The sequence below is a fragment of the Elephas maximus genome, chromosome 7 (genome assembly GCF_024166365.1).
Source record: "Elephas maximus indicus isolate mEleMax1 chromosome 7, mEleMax1 primary haplotype, whole genome shotgun sequence".
NCBI lineage: Eukaryota > Metazoa > Chordata > Mammalia > Proboscidea > Elephantidae > Elephas > Elephas maximus.
Genome location: NC_064825.1, coordinates 102,201,971 through 102,223,329, shown reverse-complemented (window position 1 = coordinate 102,223,329; position 21,359 = coordinate 102,201,971). Strand labels below are relative to the sequence as shown.

At 38.3% G+C, this 21,359-nt stretch overlaps 1 protein-coding gene and 1 non-coding gene across 5 annotated transcripts in view; both read left to right on the top strand.

The window, feature by feature from the left end:
* The window catches only part of CKAP5 (cytoskeleton associated protein 5), a 113,398-nt gene that overhangs the window by 72,205 nt on the left and 19,834 nt on the right, over positions 1-21,359 (top strand). For all 4 annotated transcript variants that reach the window (XM_049891048.1, XM_049891045.1, XM_049891046.1 and 1 more), the window contains exons 25-32: positions 6,519-6,713; positions 7,067-7,199; positions 8,243-8,331; positions 10,049-10,174; positions 11,486-11,635; positions 11,944-12,147; positions 12,363-12,498; positions 12,948-13,141. In XM_049891048.1, coding sequence (XP_049747005.1) covers positions 6,519-6,713; positions 7,067-7,199; positions 8,243-8,331; positions 10,049-10,174; positions 11,486-11,635; positions 11,944-12,147; positions 12,363-12,498; positions 12,948-13,141 — 1,227 coding nt within the window. The remainder of the gene's footprint in view (positions 1-6,518; positions 6,714-7,066; positions 7,200-8,242; positions 8,332-10,048; positions 10,175-11,485; positions 11,636-11,943; positions 12,148-12,362; positions 12,499-12,947; positions 13,142-21,359) is intronic.
* Positions 12,624-12,734, top strand: LOC126081294 (small nucleolar RNA SNORD67). Its single transcript, XR_007518341.1, has one exon. It is a non-coding gene; the product is annotated as a small nucleolar RNA SNORD67 (small nucleolar RNA).

Below are 21,359 nucleotides of genomic sequence, written 5' to 3'. Positions count from 1 at the left end.
CTCCAAGTGGATCAAAGACCTAAACATAAACACTAAAACGATAAAGATCATGGAAGAAAAAATAGGGACAACCTTAGGAGCCCTAATACAAGGCATGAACAGAATACAAAACATTACCAAAAATGGCGAAGAGAAACCAGATAACTGGGAGCTCCTAAAAATCAAACACCTATGCTCATCTAAAGACTTCACCAAAAGAGCAAAAAGACCACCTACAGATTGGGAAAAAATTTTCAACTATGACATCTCCGACCAGCACCTGATCTCTAAAATCTATATGATTCTGTCAAAACTCAACCACAAAAAAACAAACAGCCCATTCAAAAGTGGGCAAAGGATATGAACACGCACTTCACTAAAGAAGATATTCAGGCAGCTAACAGAAATATGAGAAAATGCTCTCGATCATTAGCCAGTAGAGAAATGCAAATTAAACCTACGATGAGATTCCATCTCACTCCAACAAGGCTGGCATTAATCCAAAAAACACAAAATAATAAATGTTGGAGAGGCTGCGGAGAGATTGGAACTCTTATACACTGCTCTTGGGAATGTAAAATGGTACAACCACTTTGGAAATCTATCTGGCGTTTTCTTAAAAAGTTAGAAATAGAACTACCATATAACCCAGAAATCCCACTCCTCAGAATATACCCTAGAGAAATAAGAGCCTTTACACGAACAGATACATGCACACCCATGTTTATTGCAGCAGTCTTTACAATAGCAAAAAGCTGGAAGCAACCAAGGTGTCCATCAATGGATGGATGGTTAAATAAATTGTGGTATATTCACACAATGAAATACTATGCATCGATAAAGAACAGTAACAAATCTGTGAAGCATTTCATAACATGGAGGAACCTGGAAGGCATTATGCTTAGTGAAATTAGTCAGATGCAAAAGGACAAATATTGTATAAGACCACTATTATAAGATCTTGAGAGATAATATAAACTGAGAAGAACACATTCTTTTGTGGTTACAAGAGTGGGGAGGGAGGGAGGGTGGGAGAGGGTTATTTACTGATTAGTTAGTAGATAAGAACTGCTTTAGATGAAGGGAAGGACAATACTCAATACAGGGAAGGTCAGCTCAACTGGACTAGACCAAAAGCAGTTTCCGGGATAAACTGAATGCTTCAAAGGTCAGCGGAGCAAGGGCAGGGGTTTGGGGACTATGGTTTAAGGGGTTTTTTAAGTCAATTGGCAAAATAATTCTATTATGAAAACATTCTGCATCCCACTTTGAAGTGTGGTGTCTGGGGTCTTAAATGCTAACAAGCGGCCATCTAAGATGCATCAATTGGTCTCAACCCACCTGGATCAAAGGAGAATGAAGAACACCAAGGTCACACGATAAGTAGGAGCCCAGGAGACAGAAAGGGCCACATGAACTAGAGACTTACATCATCCTGAGACCAGAAGAAGTAGATGGTGCCCAGCCACAACCGATGACTGCCCTGACAGGGAGCACAACAGAGAACCCCTGAGGGAGCAGGAGAGCAGTGGGATGCAGACCCCAAATTCTGATAAAAGGACCAGACTTAATGATCTGACTGAGACTAGAGGAATCCCGGCGGTCATGGTCCCCAAACCTTCTGTCGGCCCAGGACAGGAGCCATTCCCGAAGACAACTCATCAGACATCGAAGAGACTGGACAATGAGTTGGAGAGAGATGCTGATGAAGAGTGAGCTACTTATATCAGGTGGACACTTGAGACTGTGTTGGCATCTCCTGTCTGGAGGGGAGATGGGAGGATAGAGAGGGTTAGAAACTGGCAAAAGTGTCACGAAAGGAGAGACTGGAAGGAGGGAGCGAGCTGACTCATTAGGGGAAGAGTAAATGGGAGTACGTAGTAAGGTGTATATAAGCTTATATGTGGGAGACTGACTTGATTTGTAAACTTTCACTTAAAGCACAATAAAAATTATTGAAATAAATAAATACAAAGTTCAACATTCAAAAATTCATCCGTGTTAATCCACCATATCAATAGGCTAAAGAAGAAAAATCGGATGAACGTTTAGCTGACACAGAAAAAAGTTTGACAAAATCTAACATTCATGATAAGAAAAGCTCCTAGCAAGTTAGGAATGGAGAATTACCTGAAATTGATAAAGAGCATCTGCGAAAAAACCTACAGCTAACATACTTAATGGTGAAAGACTGAGTACTTAGGCCCTAAGATTGGCAAAAAGCAAAGATGCTGATTCAACATAGTACTAGAATTTCTAATCACTTCAGGCAGGCAAGAAAGAGGAATGAAGAGTATGTCGCTTGGAAAGGAATAGAACTGTCCCTAATTGCAAATGACATGATTTCACAGAAAATATAAAAGAATCCAGAAATAAACTCCTAGAAGTAGTAAGTCAGTTCAGAAAGGTTGCAGGATAAAAGATCAGCACACAAAAATTAATCACATTTCTTTGTACTACGATAAACATGTGGAAACCAAAATTAAAAATGCAGTACCATTTACAGTCATTCCAAAGAAAATCCTTAGGTATACACTAACAAAACAAATAGAGACTATGTGTGCTTAAAATTACAAAATGTTGAAGCAAAGAAGACATAGTTTTGCTGTGTTCATGGATTGGAAGACTCAACATACTAGAAATGTCAGTTCTTACCAAATCTATAGGTTTACTGCAGTTCCTATCAAAATTCCAGCAAGATATTTTTTATAGACATAGACAAACTTACTCTAAAATTTATGCAGAAAGGTACAAGACTTAGAATAGCTGAAACAATTTTAACAAAGAATAAAGTAGGAAAATCACGAGATACTAAAACTAAAAACCTGTTGCCATACAGTCAGTTTGACTCATGGAGACCCCATGTGTGTCAGAGTAGAACGGCACTCCATAGCATTTTCAATAGCTGTAATCTTACAGAAGATCATCAAGCCTTTCTTCCCTACCAGATGTTAAGGCTTACTATATTGCTACAGTAATCAAAACATTTTAGTCTTAGTGGAGGGATAGACATGTCAATCAGAGGAACAGGGGAGCTCAGAAATAGACTCACAAAAATATGGTCAACTAATTTTTGACAAAGCCATAAAAGCAGTTCAATGCAGGAAGGATAGCCTTTTTGACAAATCATTCTGAAGCGTTTGGACATCCATAGACCAAAAAATGAATCTTCACCTAAACTTTGCACAAAAATTAATTCCAAATGTATCATGGACTTAAATGTAAAACATAAAACTATAGTCTTCAGGACTTAGGGCTAGGCAAAGAATTCTTAGACTTAATATTAAAAGCATAACTCATAAAAGGAAAAATTAGTAAATTGGAGCTTATCAAAATTAAAAATTTTACTCTGCAAAAGACCGTGTGAAGAGAATGAATATTTGTAAACTCTATATCCAATAAAGAACTAATATCTGGGATATATAAAGAGCTCTCAAAACTCAACAGTAAAAAAAATTTAATTAGAAAATGGGCTAAAGATATGAACAGACATTTCACTGAAAAGAATATCCAGATGGGAAATAAGCACATGAAAGATGTTAAACAGCTTTTGCCGCTGTTGTTGTTAGGTGCTGTTGAGTCAGTTCTGACTCATAGCGACCCTATGAACAACAGAACGAAACACTGCTCGGTCCTCCGCCATCCTTACAGTCGTCATGCTTGAGCTCATTGTTGCAGCCACTGTGTCTGTCCACCTTGTTGAGGGCCTTCCTGTTTTCCCCTGACCCTGTACTCTGCCAAGCATGATGTCGTCCTCCAGGGACTGAGCCCTCCTGACAACATATCCAAAGTATGTAAGACGCAGCCTTGCCATCCTTGCTTCTAAGGAGCATTCTGGTTATACTTCCAAGACGGATTTGTTCCTTCTTTTGACAGTCCATGGTATATTCAGTATTCTTTGGCAACACTACAATTCGAAGGCATCAGTTCTTCTTCAGCCTTCCTTATTCATTGTCTATCTTTCACATGCATTTGATGCGATTGAAAATACCATGGCTTGGGTCATGCGCACCTTAGTCTTCAAGGTGACATCTTTGCTCTTCGACACTTTAAAGAGGTACTTTGCAACAGATTTACCCAATGCAATGCGTCTTTTGATTTCTTGACTGCTGCTTCCATGGCTGCTGATCGTGGATCCAAGTAAAATGAAATCCTTGACAACTTCAATCTTTTCTCTGTTTATCATGATGTTGCTCATTGGTCCAGTTGTGAGGATTTTTGTTTCCTTTATGTTGAGGTGCAATCTATACTGAAGGCTGTGGTCTTTGATCTTCATTAGTAAGTGCTTCAAGTTCTCTTCACTTTCAGCAAGCAAGGTTGTGTCATCTGCATAACACAGGTTGTTAATGAGTCTCCCTCCAATCCTGATGCCCCGTTTTGCCGTTAGGGAAAACAAATTAAAACTACAATGAGATATTATTACACACCTGTCAGAATGGCTAAAGTCAAGATTGATAATCCTGATGAGTATGTAGAGAAACTGGGGTACTTACAAGTTGCTGGTGGGAAAGTAAAATTTTACAGCTACTCCAGAAAACAGCTGGGGAGTTCCTTATATAAAACGAGACATGCAGTTACCGTATGACTCAGCAACGGCGGCTCTTGGGTATTGAACCCAGAAAATGAAAACTTACTATACAGAAGCCTGTACACAAATGTTCATAGCTTTATTTGTAATAGTCAAAAACTGGAAACAGTCTAGATGTCCTTCAACAGGTGAATGGTTAAACAAACTTGTACATCCATACCATGGAATACTATTCAGCAAGAAGAAGGAATGAACTATTGATACATGTGACTCCTTTAGTAAATTTCCAGGGAATTATGCTGTGTGACAATAGCCAATCCCAAAAGGTCATATACTGTATGATTCCATTTATATATCATGTTTGAAATGACAGAATTTTAGAAATGGGGAACAGATTAGTAATTGCCAGGCATTAGGCATGTGGCAGAGAGGAAAGGATATGGGTGCAGCTACAAATGGGCCACATTAGATTCTTATGATGCAACTGTTCAGTGTCTTTACTGTGGTGGTGGATATATTAATGTACATGTGATAAAATTGTTTAGAGGTAAATACAGACATGCATACTACAAGTGAGCAGAAGTAAAAGGGGAAATCTAAATAAGATCAATGGATTGTGTCAATTCAATATCCTGATTGTGATAATTGTACTGTATTTTGCAAAATGCTATTGTTGGAGAAAACTGGGTAAAGGTTACATGAAATCTCTCTGTATTTCTTATAATGGCATGTGAATCTTTAATCTCAGTGAAAATTTCTATTAAAAAATAAATACAAATATGAATTGTTTTAGAGGTGCAGAGAAAAACTGTTGGTGTAATGTGAAAACAGAAGTCTTGGAGAGTTTGTCTTTTGATAAAATAAACGTTTTGTGTCTTTAAAAAAAACAAAAACCAAACCCAATGCCATTGAGTTGCTTCCAACTCTTAGGGACCCTATGGAACAGATTAGAACTGCCTCTTGGGGTTTCCAAGGCTGTAATCTCTTACCAAAGAAAAACTGATGCCTTTGAATTATGGTGTTGGTGAAGAATATTGAGGAAACCCTGGTGGCATAGTGGTTAAGTGCTATGGCTGCTAACTAAAAGGTTGGCAGTTCAAATCCACCAAGCGCTCCTTGGAAACTCTGTGGGGCAATTTTACTCTGTCCCGTAGGGTCGCTATGAGTCAGAATTGACTCGACGGCAATAGATTTTGGTTTTGGTTGAAGAATATTGAATATACCATGGACTGCCAAAAGAACTAGCAAATCTGTCTTGGAAGAAGTACAGCCAGAATGCTCCTTAGAAATTACAATGGCCAAACTTCATCTCACATGCTTTGCACATGTTATCAGGAGGGAACAGTCCCTGGAGAAGACATCATGCTTGGTAAAGTAGAGGGTCAGTGAAAATGAGGAAACCCCTCAACAAGTTGGATTGACACAGTGGCTGCAACAGTGGGCTCAAATGTAGCAACAATCATGAGGTTGGGGCAGGACCAGGCAGACTTTCATTCTGTTGCACATAGTGTCACTAAGTATGAGTTGGAACTGACTGGACAGCAGTGCAAACTTCTACAGAAGCAGACTTTCTCCTGTAGAGCAGCTGATGAGTTTCAACTGCTGACCTTTAGTTAGCAGCTGAGCTACTTATCCACTGCGCCATCAGGGCTCCTCTTTGAGTCTTTAATAGCTTGACTATTTCTTAGAACTTAAAAAAAAAAATAAAAAGGAGATAAATGGAAGCTTTTCATCTTGAAAAGTCATTAAGAACCGTTAAAGCTTTATCATTTAATGTCTACATATGGTCTAAAGAACTGTGTCCTTGTCTTAAAGATTATTGTCATCTTTGCATATATTATTTAAATATGGCGCAATTCTTGAGCAATGAAAATTGTTGAATGTATATTGGAAAGATGAAGTGTAAGAGCTAACTCACTGCAGTGTTTGGCACTGATAAAGTCATTAAGCCTAAGATCATAAGTATAATTTCTACTTCAAGTGTGTAACTAATCTTTATTTCTTTTGGCAGCTTCTGGGCTGGCTAGCTGAGAAACTACCCACTCTTCGTTCCACCCCCACAGACCTTATCCTCTGTGTTCCTCATCTCTACTCCTGTCTAGAGGACCGTAATGGAGATGTACGAAAAAAGGCCCAAGATGCCTTGCCCTTCTTCATGATGCATTTAGGGTATGAGAAGATGGCCAAGGCTACTGGGAAACTAAAGGTACTACGTGTTGTTTTTGTTGTTGTTGTGTGCCATTAGAAAAATACTGAACGTGATTTATAGAAGCAGAAGATCATACTACCCCCCATGAGTTCCAACTTGAATTCCTGATGAGAACAAAAATAAAATATTTAGCAAAAGGCGAAAATCCTGACCTTCTAGGATGATAACTAATTTAGTGTGACTTCATAATGTGTGTTACGTCTCTTGCACTGTGTGCTGCATCCCTTACTTCATTAGTATTTTAAAACTAGGAGTCCAGTCATTTGTCTGACAGCAGATCTGTTAGTAAACATAGTATGAGTGTATCATTTATGTGATCTCTCACTTTGTATGTTATATTGTCTCCCTAGCCAACTTCTAAAGATCAGGTATTGGCCATGCTAGATAAAGCCAAAGCTAATATGCCAGCCAAACCGGCACCTGCTAAAGCGACTTCCAAACCAGTAGGAGGGTCGGCTCCAGCCAAATTCCAGCCTGTGTCAGGTAACTGTCTCGAGAGGATTAAAGGGGAAGGAAGTAGTCCTAGGTAATTCTGTAAAGAAATCCAGCCGTCATTTTTCATCATGTTTTCTCACAGCCTAGATTCCAAGCCCTCCCTCTCTCCTTAACCGTCTTTCACAAACATTTGTCAAGTACCTATTTTATGTCAGGAACTGTGCTACAGGTACAAAGATGATTAATTCAGTTCCCAAGTCCAAAAAGGAGTCTTCAATGAATAGTACACTGAAATTTTCTGGAAAGCTAGTGACAGCCTATTTTTTAAAGTTCCTGCAACCATTTTCTGCTATTGGATATTATAACTGGAAAGAATGGAGACCACCTAGCTTAATATCCCCTTTATTAACAAATGAGGAAAGTCAAAGAGGTGAAGTGACTTGCTCAAACAGCCAGTCAATGCTTGAACCAGCATTGAATTCCACTTACTGGTTCACAAATGAGTTCTCCTTCCACTACACTTGGCTGTTTGTTCATCTATCCTAATATTTATTAATCTTCTTTAAGAGAAAATTCTTGATTTCTTCTTCCTGGTGTAAAAATTCCGTAATGTATAAATAGAACACTAACCTGGAAACTTTTCTCTTCTAAAGTTATTATTGCTTTAAAAAAACAATATTCTTCTGTTTAGTGGGATAGAAATTATTGGTGTTATAGTGTTAGAAATTTTACATGTATAAAACTTTTGGTATCAAACCATATATTCAGTTATAACGTTTATTAGAATCTTGCTATATAGCAGATATAGCGAAGTATCAAACATGAAAGACATTTTCCACCCTTAAGGAAATATCACTCTAGCAAAAATATTTTTTTTAACTGCATTTAGAAAATAGTTTTAAAACCACAACTTGAATGTTTGTAAAGAGATGTAAGTTTTCTGAATAAATTTCTTAAGGTTATGCTTAAAAAGGAAGTCAAGGATTCAAACTGCAGACTTTCTTATGACCATTATATACTGAACCTCCCCAGAATACAGTGATCTTATTTAGAGCTTGTATTTATAGTACATGCTTTTTTTTTCCTCAAAGCACCTGTTGAAGAGTCTGTTTCCAGCTCTGTAGAACCCAAACCTGATCCCAAAAAGGCCAAAACTCTAGGAGCTTCCTCGAAAGCAAAGGTATGTTAACATGGCATATTTAGATGGGAAATTGCTTTGAGTGCATTTTATACACCAACACATTCTATTAGGAAAGATGTGATATAATATGTGAAAGAACATTACCACCCCTGATATTATCAAGTATGCATGCAAGTGTTCTGTAGCTCATTTTTAATAAGGCCCAAAACCAGACATCCTGTCCTCAAAAGCTGCTGTCATGATTTTTGTTAAGCAGATCTTTGGGGGAAAATCTGCAGTAGTGAAGAGAGAGGATTTCTTATGTATCTCTGGCAGAATAAACACTTCAGACTGATTCTGATTTGAGAAAAGGGAGTTAAACAACTTCCTTCAGTTTTGGCACAGTTAAGTTGTCCTGCTAGATGTTCTGGTTAGTCTACAACAAAATGCCTTTTGTCCCCACAGCATTGTAACTTTTTATGATGCATCACCAATCCTTTCAACGTCCGTTCAGAGTTGGATGATTTAAAGATACTTGTTCAAGTATTCGGCTTTAAGTATCTCCACTGGGTGTTTTTTCATTTAATTAAGTTTTTTAATTACAGCAAATTGTCATCAATTTCTATACCAAGATTCAGAGCTTGTCACTGTGTTCCAAGTATTGATTATTTAATAATTACAGAAGAAAAATCACAGAATTATGCAATTAGTTGTAAATCTAGTAGTAAATATAGAGAAAAATATTTCATTAACTGTGTATAACTGATAGAAGTGTAGAGTAGAAGCTGTTGTATTACCCAGTACATTTATTATACCCCCATCATAGAATGGGTACTCTCCGGCCATTCTTCTAAATATTACAATTATTTGTTTTTCTTTCCTACACACTTATGGTCTTTAACTCAGTGAATTAACTTAAATGGGTAATTATCTTCAAAACTATTCAGCGAAGCTGTTATTTTCCTACTCTTCTTCCTGTCCTTACCCTAAATTTAGCAAGTCTTTATTATTTTGATCATAAATGCTTCAAACTCTGTTATTAATGCCTTATCTTTCTTTTTCGGTCTTTTGCAGTTTAAAAGCATTTTCATGTACATTATTTCACATTTGTTTTGACTGAATGATTTCAGTGTCTGAACTAGAAAGAAAATTCTGACCAACTAGAAATAGTGAACTCTTGGTACATTTATAATCAAAATGATTCCAGTAATTCAATTCATATTTTACCTTAAACGTAGGTACTGAGTGTTCATTATATTCTTTCCCTCTGATACAGAGATTATAAATCTTGGGTTATTTTTTAAAACCACTTTCATGACTTAAGTATTTAAAATGCATCTTGCAACTTTCTCTAGAAGCAGGGCCAAGCATCTCAGGTTATGTTGATGTGTGATAGAGATGCATTTAAATATGGAGAGAAACAGAAAAGCTTTCTGTTGGGTAGCTATAAATACTGTTGAAGATTTCAAGAAAGAAAAAGATTATACAATAAACAAAAAGAGTCTGTGACCCAGACCAATGATAGACAATGGCAGTTTTCCCAGCCATTACAAGGACTAACCAAGAGTTACTTAAGAATCCTATTAGAAACATTTCTAGAGAACATGGACCAAAACATATTATATGCAAGATTCTATGGAGCAGCTGTTACTTTCACGTGGAATATAATGTAGAGAGGCATCTCTGTTTTATATAGTGCCCTTTTACTGGGCAGCAACATCATATTCCTAAGGAGAAGTGACCTTGTTAATTAATCTTCCCTGAACCATGGTTGTAGAATACACAAGGAAAGAAAGTGCCAAGCAAAACAAGCTTAAAGGAGGATGATGACAAGTCTGGTCCTATTTTTATTGTTCTTCCAAATGGAAAGGAGCAAAGGATGAGAGATGAAAAAGGATTGAAGGTAAGAAAAGAAAAAGAATCTTCAGGAATTGGTTTGTTAGTGTTTGAATAGTCAAGAATAGTTTTGCAGTTTGAAATTCAGATCAGTGTAAAATAGCTTGTGATTTACTGACTCTTTTGCTTGTGAATTATGTCTTATTCTCTCTCTAAGACAACTTGATGGGCACATTCATTCCTACAAAAGACTCTATAAAATGGAGCTATTGCCTATTGTTCCCTCCAATAGATAGGAAGGATTTAGAGGGTTTTTTATTTGTTTTTGTTTTTTTTTTTTTTTAGTTTTTAGAATAAAAAATGTAAAGTGTTCATAGATTTTTATCAACATACATATATAACGGGCTCTTTCTTTAATCCTTCTTGTACCCCAATATCTTAACAAGCAGATTTGGTGATTATGTATATGGCTAGTTCAATCATTTCTCTTCTGACGTAGTTTGGTTTTGTTAGGCAGTTTTAATTTTTTTTCAAAATATGTGCATGGTTTTTAAAAAAAAAAAAAAAAAATCAAGTGGTATATAAAGTGCAGAGTGTAATAGGAAAAGCATGTCTCCCTCCCAGTCCAGTCTCCCCGCCATAGAGACAATTAGTATTACTACTGGCTTTTTGGTGTATTACCCCAGACATACTTCATACGTTTACAAACCTATATGTATAAACACATAGCCCTTCCTTTGACACAAATGGGAACATGCCATATTCTTTGTTCTGTATCTTTTTTCTTTTAATCGTGTTTGAAATATCTTAAAAATCATTGATCTGTGTATATATTTATGTAACCTAATCATGAAAAATTTACTGATATACATTCTATATATTATATAGTATTCTTTTTATTGGTACATTGATAAACGTCCAGCTGACATTTAGGATATTTAAGTTGTTTCTAGTCTTTCAGTATTACAAACTTATGTGTAAGTCTTTGTGCACATATGCTAGTATATCTATTTAGATTCTTAGAGTGATATGAGCTTTTTTAATTTTGTTAGACATTTCAAAAATTTCCTCTATTAAGGTTGTGCTAACAGTGTCCGCTATGTTACACATTAATGTATAATTGACTTTTCTAGTAAGAATTCCTAAAAATTCTATTTATAGAAGATTTTCACATTTGTTAAGCTTCCAGCAATATGACAGCTTCAGAGTACATTTTGCGTTCATCTGTAATTACATGTGAATCATGTTGAATTCGAAACTTTCCTATTAAATTGGCTCCTCCAGCTGTATTAAGTAGGTTTCTCTACCTCGTTCTAGGTTACTACTAGCACTGCTGACATATAACCCCTTTTCACTGGGGTTTGTTTTTTCTTTTCAGGTGCTGAAGTGGAATTTTACTACTCCCCGGGATGAATACATTGAGCAACTAAAGATTCAAATGTCTAGCTGTGTGGCTAAATGGCTACAAGATGAGATGTTTCACTCAGACTTTCAGCATCATAACAAAGCCCTGGCTGTCATGGTTGATGTAAGTTTACAATAGATAAATATGCACGTACCTCAGGCATGCGAGCATACTGAGCCCTGTGAAACAATCAGAAGTTTGTACAATTTGAGAAGGAAATGGAATATACCATGTTCACTGTTTTTAGAACTGTCTTGGTTTTTGATAGAATAAGTGACTACGTGGCTATATTTTTTAGGTCTTAAGTGGAGAGTTTAAAATCTATCGTTTTCCTTTGGGGCTCTAGTAAAATTAAAGACGTACTTGCCTAATAGAACTTAAGTTTTTATATAGTCTTATTTGTGGGGAATTTTGTTTTATTTTGTTTTAAGCACTTGGAGAGTGAAAAAGAAGGTGTCATTGGCTGCCTGGATCTTATCTTAAAGTGGCTTACCCTGCGGTTTTTTGACACCAATACAAGTGTCCTAATGAAAACCCTAGAATATTTAAAATTACTCTTCACCCTGCTAAGTGAGGAGGAGTATCATCTTACTGAGAATGAAGCATCTTCCTTCATCCCCTATCTCATCCTCAAGGTAATGTATCGTTCTCACCCTGGAAAGCTACTTAAGCTTCCAGCTGACCTTAGTTCCTATACTTTTATTCCCTCTCCCGTTTTCATTTATTATTTGGTGATGCCTTCCACCTCTCGTTCCCATGCCTCTTTTCTTCAAGATGTAGAAATACATGGAAGAAGAGCCATTACTACTCAGAGAATGCCTCACTTAATCATTATTTCCTTGTTGATTAGGTTGGAGAACCAAAGGATGTCATTCGTAAAGACGTCCGTGCCATCCTGAACCGGATGTGCCTTGTCTACCCAGCCAGCAAGATGTTCCCTTTCATCATGGAAGGAACCAAATCCAAAAACTCTAAGCAGAGAGCAGGTGAAACCTATAATTTAAATCAAGGCATGGGTCTCCACAACAGTGACCCCTGAAAGAAAGTTTAGAGACGAACAAGAAAATTTGCTTAAAATCTGTGTAGTTGCTTCCAACCTTCTGATTTGGGCTGTGAGAATGATGAGTTGCACGCTGGTGGAGCCACAGTATCAAGTGATACAGGCGCTGCTCAGTACCTCCCTGGTGACAAAATCATGTGCACAGGGGCCATCTGACTCACATGCACATCCCTTTCTTCCAGGAGGACTTACTGTAATACCATTGTTTCATTGTGTGCTTTATAAGAAGGCAATAAACAAGAAAAAATTCTAAACAGAGCCAGAAGAAGATTTTAGCCCTTTTTACTTACACAAAGGGAAATGTATCTAGTAAAGATAGGTCTCTGCCAAACATGTGCCGAGTCTGTCATTAACCTAACCTTTCTCCCCCATCAGAGTGCCTGGAAGAGCTGGGGTGTCTGGTCGAGTCCTATGGCATGAATGTTTGCCAACCAACCCCAGGAAAAGCCTTAAAGGAGATAGCTATTCACATAGGAGACCGTGACAACGCTGTACGCAATGCCGCACTCAACACTATTGTAACGGTGTACAATGTACATGGTGATCAGGTGTTCAAACTGATTGGAAATGTGAGTGACTCCTTTTTTCTGAGCATTGTCTACGTGTTGTGAAAAGAACTCCAAGATCTCTTGGGTGTCAGATTTCATGCCATCTCAACTATATCTAAATTTTTACCACTTTTCATTAAACTCAACCTATCAGTATGTCTTAGAATCCAGGTAAGCCCTTAAGGGTGCCTCTAGCTGTTGTAGGACGTTTAGGCTTCTGTTTTACTGAAAATCAAATTTTCTCTTCTGCACATTCTACGTATAGCAATTTGATTTTCAGAAAGGAGAACTGGCTGTTTTGGAACGAGGAGTCTTGAACTAAAGCCATGAGCCAGAATTCCCACACTCTTTAGGTCCTGCTTCTGGCTGCTTATTTCCTTTAAGCGAGTCACTGTGGTAGCTAGACCTTCATTCTTTACTCCAGTCACTTCTTTTTTTTTTTATTAACTTTTATTGAGCTTCAAGTGAATGTTTACAAATCAAGTCAAACTGTCACATATAAGTTTATATACACCTTACTCTGTACTCCCACTTGCTCTCCCCCTAATGAGTCAGCCCTTCCAGTCTCTCCTTTCCTGACAATTTTTCCAGCTTCCAACTCTCTCTATCCTCCCATCCCCCCTCCAGACAGGAGATGCCAACACAGTCTCAAGTGTCCACCTGATACAAATAGCTCACTCTTCATCAGCATCTCTCTCCTACCCATTGTCCAGTCCCTTTCATGTCTGATGAGTTGTCTTCGGGAATGGTTCCTGTCCGGGGCCAACAGAAGGTTTGGGGACCATGACCGCCAGGATTCCTTTAGTCTCAGTCAGACAATTAAGTCTGGTCTTTTTGTGAGAATTTGGGGTCTGCATCCCACTGCTCTCCTGCTCCCTCGGGTTCTCTGTTGTGCTCCCTGTCAGGGCAGTCATCGGTTGTGGCCGGGCACCAACTAGTTCTTCTGCTCTCAGGATGATGTAGGTCTCTGGTTCATGTGGGCCTTTCTGTCTCTTGGGCTCTTAGTTATCATGCGACCTTGGTGTTCTTCATTCTCCTTTGATCCAGGTGGGTTGAGACCAATTGATGCATCTTAGTTAGCCGCTTGTTAGCATTTAAGACCCCAGACGCCACATTTCAAAGTGGGATGCAGAATGTTTTCATAATAGAATTATTTTGCCAATTGACTTAGAAGTCTTCTTAATCCATGGTCCCCAAACCCCTGCCCTTGCTCCGCTGACCTTTGAAGCATTCAGTTTGTCCTGGAAACTTCTTTGCTTTTGGTCCAGTCCAGTTGAGCTGACCTTCCATGTATTGAGTATCGTCCTTCCCTTCAACTAAAGCAACTCTTACCTACTAACTAATCAGTAAAAAAAACCCTCTCCCACCCTTCCTCCCTCCCCACCTCGTAACCAAAAAAGTATGTGTTCTTCTCAGTTTATACTATTTCTCAAGATCTTATAATAGTGGTCTTATACAATATTTGTCCTTTTGCCTCTGACTAATTTCACTAAGCATAATGCCTTCCAGGTTCCTCCAAGTTATGAAATGTTTCATAGATTCGTCACTGTTCTTTATTGATGTGTAGTATTCCATTGTGTGAATATACCACAATTTATTTATCCATTCATCCATTGATAGACACCTCGGTTGCTTCCAGCTTTTTGCTATTGTGAACAGAGCTGCAATAAACATGGGTGTGCATATATCTGTTCGTGTGAAGGCTCTTATTTCTCTAGGGTATATTCCGAGGAGTGGGATTTCTGGGTTGTACGGTAGTTCTATTTCTAACTGTTTAAGATAACGCCAGATAGATTTCCAAAGTGGTTGTACCATTTTACATTCCCACCAGCAGTGTATAAGAGTTCCAGTCTCTCCGCAGCCTCTCCAACATTTATTATTTTGTGTTTTTTGGATTAATGCCAGCCTTGTTGGAGTGAGATGGAATCTCATCGTAGTTTTAATTTGCATTTCTCTAATGGCTAATGATCGAGAGTATTTTCTCATGTATCTGTTAGCTGCCTGAATATCTTCTTTAGTGAAGTGCGTGTTCATATCCTTTGCCCACTTCTTGATTGGGTTGTTTGTCTTTTTGTGGTTGAGTTTTGACAGAATCATGTAGATTTTAGAGATCAGGTGCTGGTCGGAGATGTCATAGCTGAAAATTCTTTCCCAGTCTGTAGGTGGTCTTTTTACTCTTTTGGTGATGTCTTTAGATGAGCATAGGTGTTTGATTTTTAGGAGCTCCCAGTTATCTGGTTTCTCTTCGTCATTTTTGGTAATGTTTTGTATTCTGTTTATGCCTTGTATTAGGGCTCCTAAGGTTGTCCCTATTTTTTCTTCCATGATCTTTATCGTTTTAGTGTTTATGTTTAGGTCTTTGATCCACTTGGAGTTAGTTTTTGTGCATGGTGTGAGGTATGGGTCCTGTTTCATTCTTTTGCAAATGGATATCCAGTTATGCCAGCACCATTTGTTAAAAAGACTATCTTTTCCCCAATTAACTGACGCTGGGCCTTTGTCAAATATCAGCTGCTCATACGTGGATGGATTTATATCTGGGTTCTCAATTCTGTTCCATTGGTCTATGTGCCTGTTGTTGTACCAGTACCAGGCTGTTTTGACTACTGTGGCTGTATAATAGGTTCTAAAATCAGGTAGAGTGAGGCCTCCCACTTTCTTCTTCTTTTTCAGTAATGCTTTGCTTATCCGAGGCTTCTTTCCCTTCCATATGAAGTTGGTGATTTGTTTCTCTATCACATTAAAAAATGGCGTTGGAATTTGGATCAGAAGTGCATTGTATGTATAGATGGCTTTTGGTAGAATAGACATTTTTACTATGTTAAGTCTTCCTATCCATGAGCAAGGTATGTTTTTCCACTTAAGTAGGTCCTTTTTAGTTTTTTGTAGTAGTACTTTGTAGTTTTCTTTGTATAGGTCTTTTACATCTTTGGTAAGATTTATTCCTAAGTCTTTTATCTTCCTGGGGGCTACTGTGAATGGTATTGATTTGGTTATTTCCTCTTCGATGTTCTTTGAGGAATCCAAGTGATTTTTGTATGTTTATCTTATAACCTGAGACTCTGCCAAACTCTTCTATTAGTTTCAGTAGTTTTCTGGAGGATTCCTTAGGGTTTTCTGTGTATAAGATCATGTCATCTGCAAATAGAGATAATTTTACTTCCTCCTTACCAGTCTGGATGCCCTTTATTTCTTTGTCTAGCCTAATTGCTCTGGCTAGGACCTCTAGCACAATGTTGAATAAGAGCGGTGATAAAGGGCATCCTTGTCTCCTTCCAGTTCTCAAGGGAAACGCTTTCAGGCTCTCTCCATTTAGAGTGATGTTGGCTGTTGGCTTTGTATAGATGCCCTTTATTGAGGAATTTTCCTTCTATTCCTATTTTGCTGAGAGTTTTTTATCATAAATGGGTGTTGGACTTTGTAAAATGCCTTTTCAGCATCAATTGATAAGATCATGTGGTTTTTGTCTTTTGTTTTATTTGTATGGTGGCATATCCGGTAAAAATCACACTTGGTCATGGTGGATTAATTTTTTGATATGTTGTTGAATTCTATTGGCTAGAATTTTGTTGAGGATTTTTGCAACTATGTTCATGAGGGATATAGGTGTGTAATTTTCTTTTTTTGTGATGTCTTTACCTGGTTTTGGTATCAGGGATATGGTGGCTTCATAGAATGAGTTAGGTAGTATTCCGTCATTTTCTATGCTTTGAAATACCTTTAGTAGTAGTGGTGTTAACTCTTCTCTGAAAGTTTGGTAGAACTCTGCAGTGAAGCCATCCGGGCCAGGGCTTTTTTTTGTTGGGAGTTTTTTGATTACCGTTTCAATCTCTTTTTTTGTTATGGGTCTGTTTAGTTGTTCTACTTCTGATTGTGTTAGTTTAGGTAGGTGGTGTTTTTCCAGGAATTCATCCATTTCTTCTAGGTTTGCAAATTTGTTAGAGTACAATTTTTCGTGATAATCTGATATGATTCTTTTAATTTCAGTTGGGTCTGTTGTGATATGGCCCATCTCGTTTCTTATTCAGGTTATTTGTTTCCTTTCCTGTATTTCTTTAGTCAGTCTAGCCAATGGTTTATCAATTTTGTTAATTTTTTCAAAGAACCAGCTTTTGGCTTTGTTAATTCTTTCAATTGTTTTTCTGTTCTCTAATTCATTTAGTTCAGCTCTAATTTTTATTATTTGTTTTCTTCTGGTGCCTGATGGATTCTTTTGTTGCTCACTTTCTATTTGTTCAAGTTGTAGGGACACTTCTCTGATTTTGGCTCTTTCTTCTTTTTGTATGTGTGCATTTATCGATATAAATTGGCCTCTGAGCACTGCTTTTGCTGTGTCCCAGAGGTTTTGATAGGAAGTATTTTCATTCTCGTTGCATTCTATGAATTTCCTTATTCCCTCCTTAATGTCTTCTATAACCTAGTCTTTTTTCAGGAGGGTATTGTTCAGTTTCCAAGTATTTGATTTCTTTTCCCTAATTTTTCGGTTATTGATTTCCACTTTTATGGCCTTGTGGTCCGAGAAGATGCTTTGTAATATTTCGATGTTTTGGATTCTGCAAAGGTTTGTTTTATGACCTAATATGTGGTCTATTCTAGAGAATGTTCCATGTGCGCTAGAAAAAAAAGTATACTTTGCAGCAGTTGGGTGGACAGTTCTGTATAAGTCAATGAGGTCAAGTTGGTTGCTTGTTGTAATTAGGTCTTCCGTGTCTCTATTGAGCTTCTTACTGGATGTCCTGTCCTTCTCCGAAAGTGGTGTGTTGTAGTCTCCTACTATAAATGTGGAGGTGTCTATCTCACTTTTCAGTTCTGTTAAAATTTGATTTATGTATCTTGCAGCCCTGTCATTGGGTGCATAAATATTTAATATGGTTTTATCTTCCTGGTCAATTGTACCTTTTATCATTATGTAGTGTCCTTCTTTATCCTTTGTGGTGGATTTAAGTTTAAAGTCTATTTTGTCAGAAATTAATATTGCTACTCCTGCTCTTTTTTGCTTATTGTTTGCTTGATATATTTTTTTCCATCCTTTGAGTTTTAGTTTGTTTGTGTCTCTAAGTCTAAGGTGTGTCTCTTGTAGGCAGCATATAGACGGATCGTGTTTCTTTATCCAGTCTGAGACTCTCTGTCTCTTTATTGATGCATTTAGTCCATTTACAGTGAGCATAATTATAGATAAGTATGTGTTTAGTGTTGTCATTTTGATGCCTTTTTGTGTGTGTTGTTGGCCATTTCATTTTTCCAGTTACTTTTTTGTGCTGAGACATTTTTCTTTGTAAATTGTTTGTTCCTCATTTTCATAGTATTTGACTTTATCTTTGCTGAGTCGTTGTTTTTCTTGGTTTTTATTTTGAGTTATGGAGTTGTTATACCTCTTTGTGGTTACCTTAACATTTACCCCTATTTTTCTAAGTAAAAACCCAACTTGTATTGTCCTATCGCCTTGTATCCATCTCCATATGGCAGTTCTATGCCACCTGTATTTAGTCCCTCTTTTTGATCATTGTGATCTTTTACATATTGACTTCAATGATTCCCAGTTTAGAGCCTTTTTTTTTTTTTTTAAATCTTATTTTGTTTTTGTGATTTCCCTATTTGAGTTGATATCAGGATGTCCTGTTCTGTGACCTTGTGTTGTGCTGTTATCTGATATTATTGGTTTTCTGACCAAACAATTTCCTTTAGTATTTCTTGTAGCATTGGTTTGGTTTTTGCAAATTCACTAAGCTTGTGTTTATCTGTAAATATCTTAATTTCGCCTTCATATTTCAGAGAGAGTTTTGCTGGATATATGATCCTTGGCTGGCAGTTTTTCTCCTTCAGTGTTCTGTATATGTCATCCCATTGCCTTCTTTACTGCATGGTTTCTGCTGAGTAGTCTGAACTTATTCTTATTGATTCTCCTTTGTAGGAGACCTTTCTTTTATCCCTGGCTGCTTTTAAAATTTTCCCTTTATCTTTGTTTTTGGCAAGTTTGATGATAATATGTCTTGGTGTTTTTCTTTTTGGATCAGTCTTAAATGGGGTTCGATGAGCATCTTGGATAGATAATCCTTTTGTCTTTCATGATGTCAGGGAAGTTTTCTGTCAGCAGATCTTCAACTATTCTCTCTGTGTTTTCTGTCCTCCCTCCCTGTTCTGGGACTCCAGTCACACGCAAGTTATCCTTGATAGAGTCCCAAATGATTCTTAGGGTTTCTTCATTTTTTTTAATTCTTTTATCTGATTTTTTTTCCAGCTATGTTGGTGTTAATTCCCTGGTCCTCCAGATTTCCCACTCTGTGTTCTAATTGCTCTGGTCTGCTCCTCTGACTTCCTATTGCATTGTCTAATTCTGTAATTTTATTGTTAATCTTTTGGATTTCTGAATGCTGTCTCTATGGATTCTTGCAGCTTATTAATTTTTCCACTATGTTCTTGAATAATCTTTTTGAGTTCTTCAACTGTTTTGTCAGTGTGTTCCTTGGCTTTTTCTGCAGATTGCCTTATTTCATTTCTGAGGTCATCCCTGATGTCTTGAAGCATTCTGTAAATTCGTTTTTTATATTCTGTATCTGATAATTCCAGGATTGTATCTTCATTTGGGAAAGATTTTGATTCTTTTGTTTGGGGAGGTTGTAGAAGCAGTCATGGTCTGCTTCTTTATGTGGTTTGATATCGACTGCTGTCTCCGAGCCATCACTAAGATATTGTAGTGATTTATTCTGTGTTTGCTCACTGAGTCTTATCTTGTTTTGTTTTCTTTCAATATACGTGGATGGGCTACTAGATTGTGCTGTCTTGATTGTTGTAGCCCTTGACTTACTTATGACCTATTACCAGCTGGTTTGGGCTCTTACCAGATATATATGTCTGAGTCCATTCACTATTCTTGAGTAGAGTCTGATTTTGGGTCATCAAGTGTGTGATGCACCCTATCACCTATCTACCTTGAGAAGTGGTGGTGATAGTTGTGTGCACCAGATTCTAGTAGCAGCTGGGGTTCACAGTCCGGGGGGGGCAGGATGCTGACAGGCTTCCCCCAAGTGTCAGTGAGGTAGGTGTGTCTCTATTCCTAAAGCAGCTTGGTGGGTGGGGTCTGCAGCTGTACCTTAGGCCCCCAATGCAAGTACCTCTACAGATTGGTAGGTGTCACCCTCGTTAGACCCCTAAGGCAGGAGGCTAAGGTGGTCTGGGGGGAGCTTCAGCCATCAGTTCCCTGTTGTGGGTCAGTGAGGGCTCTGTTGAATACGCAGAGATATCAGACCTGGAAAACTTGTCTTTCCAGTAAATCTGCTAAAAAACAAATGCAGTCAGATCCCTATCAGAAATGCCTTTGCATTATAATAGCCACCTTGTTCCCTGTAGGTATGAAAGCCTGAGTCTGTGGATCACATATGCTTGGCTGGAGCTGGTTCTGTGTTTTTAGTCCAATTAGGGAAGGATTTTTGGTCCCTGGGTTTTTTTTGGTTGCTTCTCTCAGGCCGGAAGAATGGGTTAGGAAAAGACCGAAAAGAAAAGGGAAAAGATAAACTGCGGAGCAGTTCTCCCTCTGGCTCAGGAAATTCCAATGTTAATGAAGCCGCCTGGGAAAGGGAGGGGAGCGTTCAGAAAAACAGGAGAGAGTAGCCCCCGGGAATATAGACAAAGTTACTTATCTTGCTTGGGATGACTGTTTTATCTGAGATTCCTGAGGGGCGTGTCACCTATGTGTGCTGGCTGGGTAGAGATTGCCCCCAAGGGTTAGGCCTGCAGAATCCGCAGTCAGTTCCTCTGCTGCCAGTCCAAAGCCTAGCGTCTGGGACGCTGCACTCCTGGCTCCAAAACCAGTCGCTGCCTCCCAGGGACTTCTCCTCCCGCCAGGCACGTCGCCGCGCCGCCTGCATGAACTGGCTGGGCCCCCTTCCGGGGTCAGTTCAGGGGGTTAGGGCTGCGCCCCGTGTTTGCACCCTCACAGGATGTTGTGTTCAGCTCCCCTGCGCCCAGTCCTAAGCCCGGCGCCAAGGTTACCTGACTGGGACGCTGGCTCCAGGCTCTGAAAACAGTCTCTGCTTCCCCGTAGTTGTTCATTCTCCGTCTCTGTCACTCAGGTCAACTCTTTAAGTCTGTATTTGTTGGTCAGGGTTCGTAGATTGTCATGTATGTGATCGATTCACTTGTTTTTCCGAGTCTTTGTTGCAAGAGGGATCCGAGGTAGCGTCTACCTAGTCAGCCATCTTGGCCCCCTCCCAGTTACTTCTTAATATCTCTGTAGATTTAC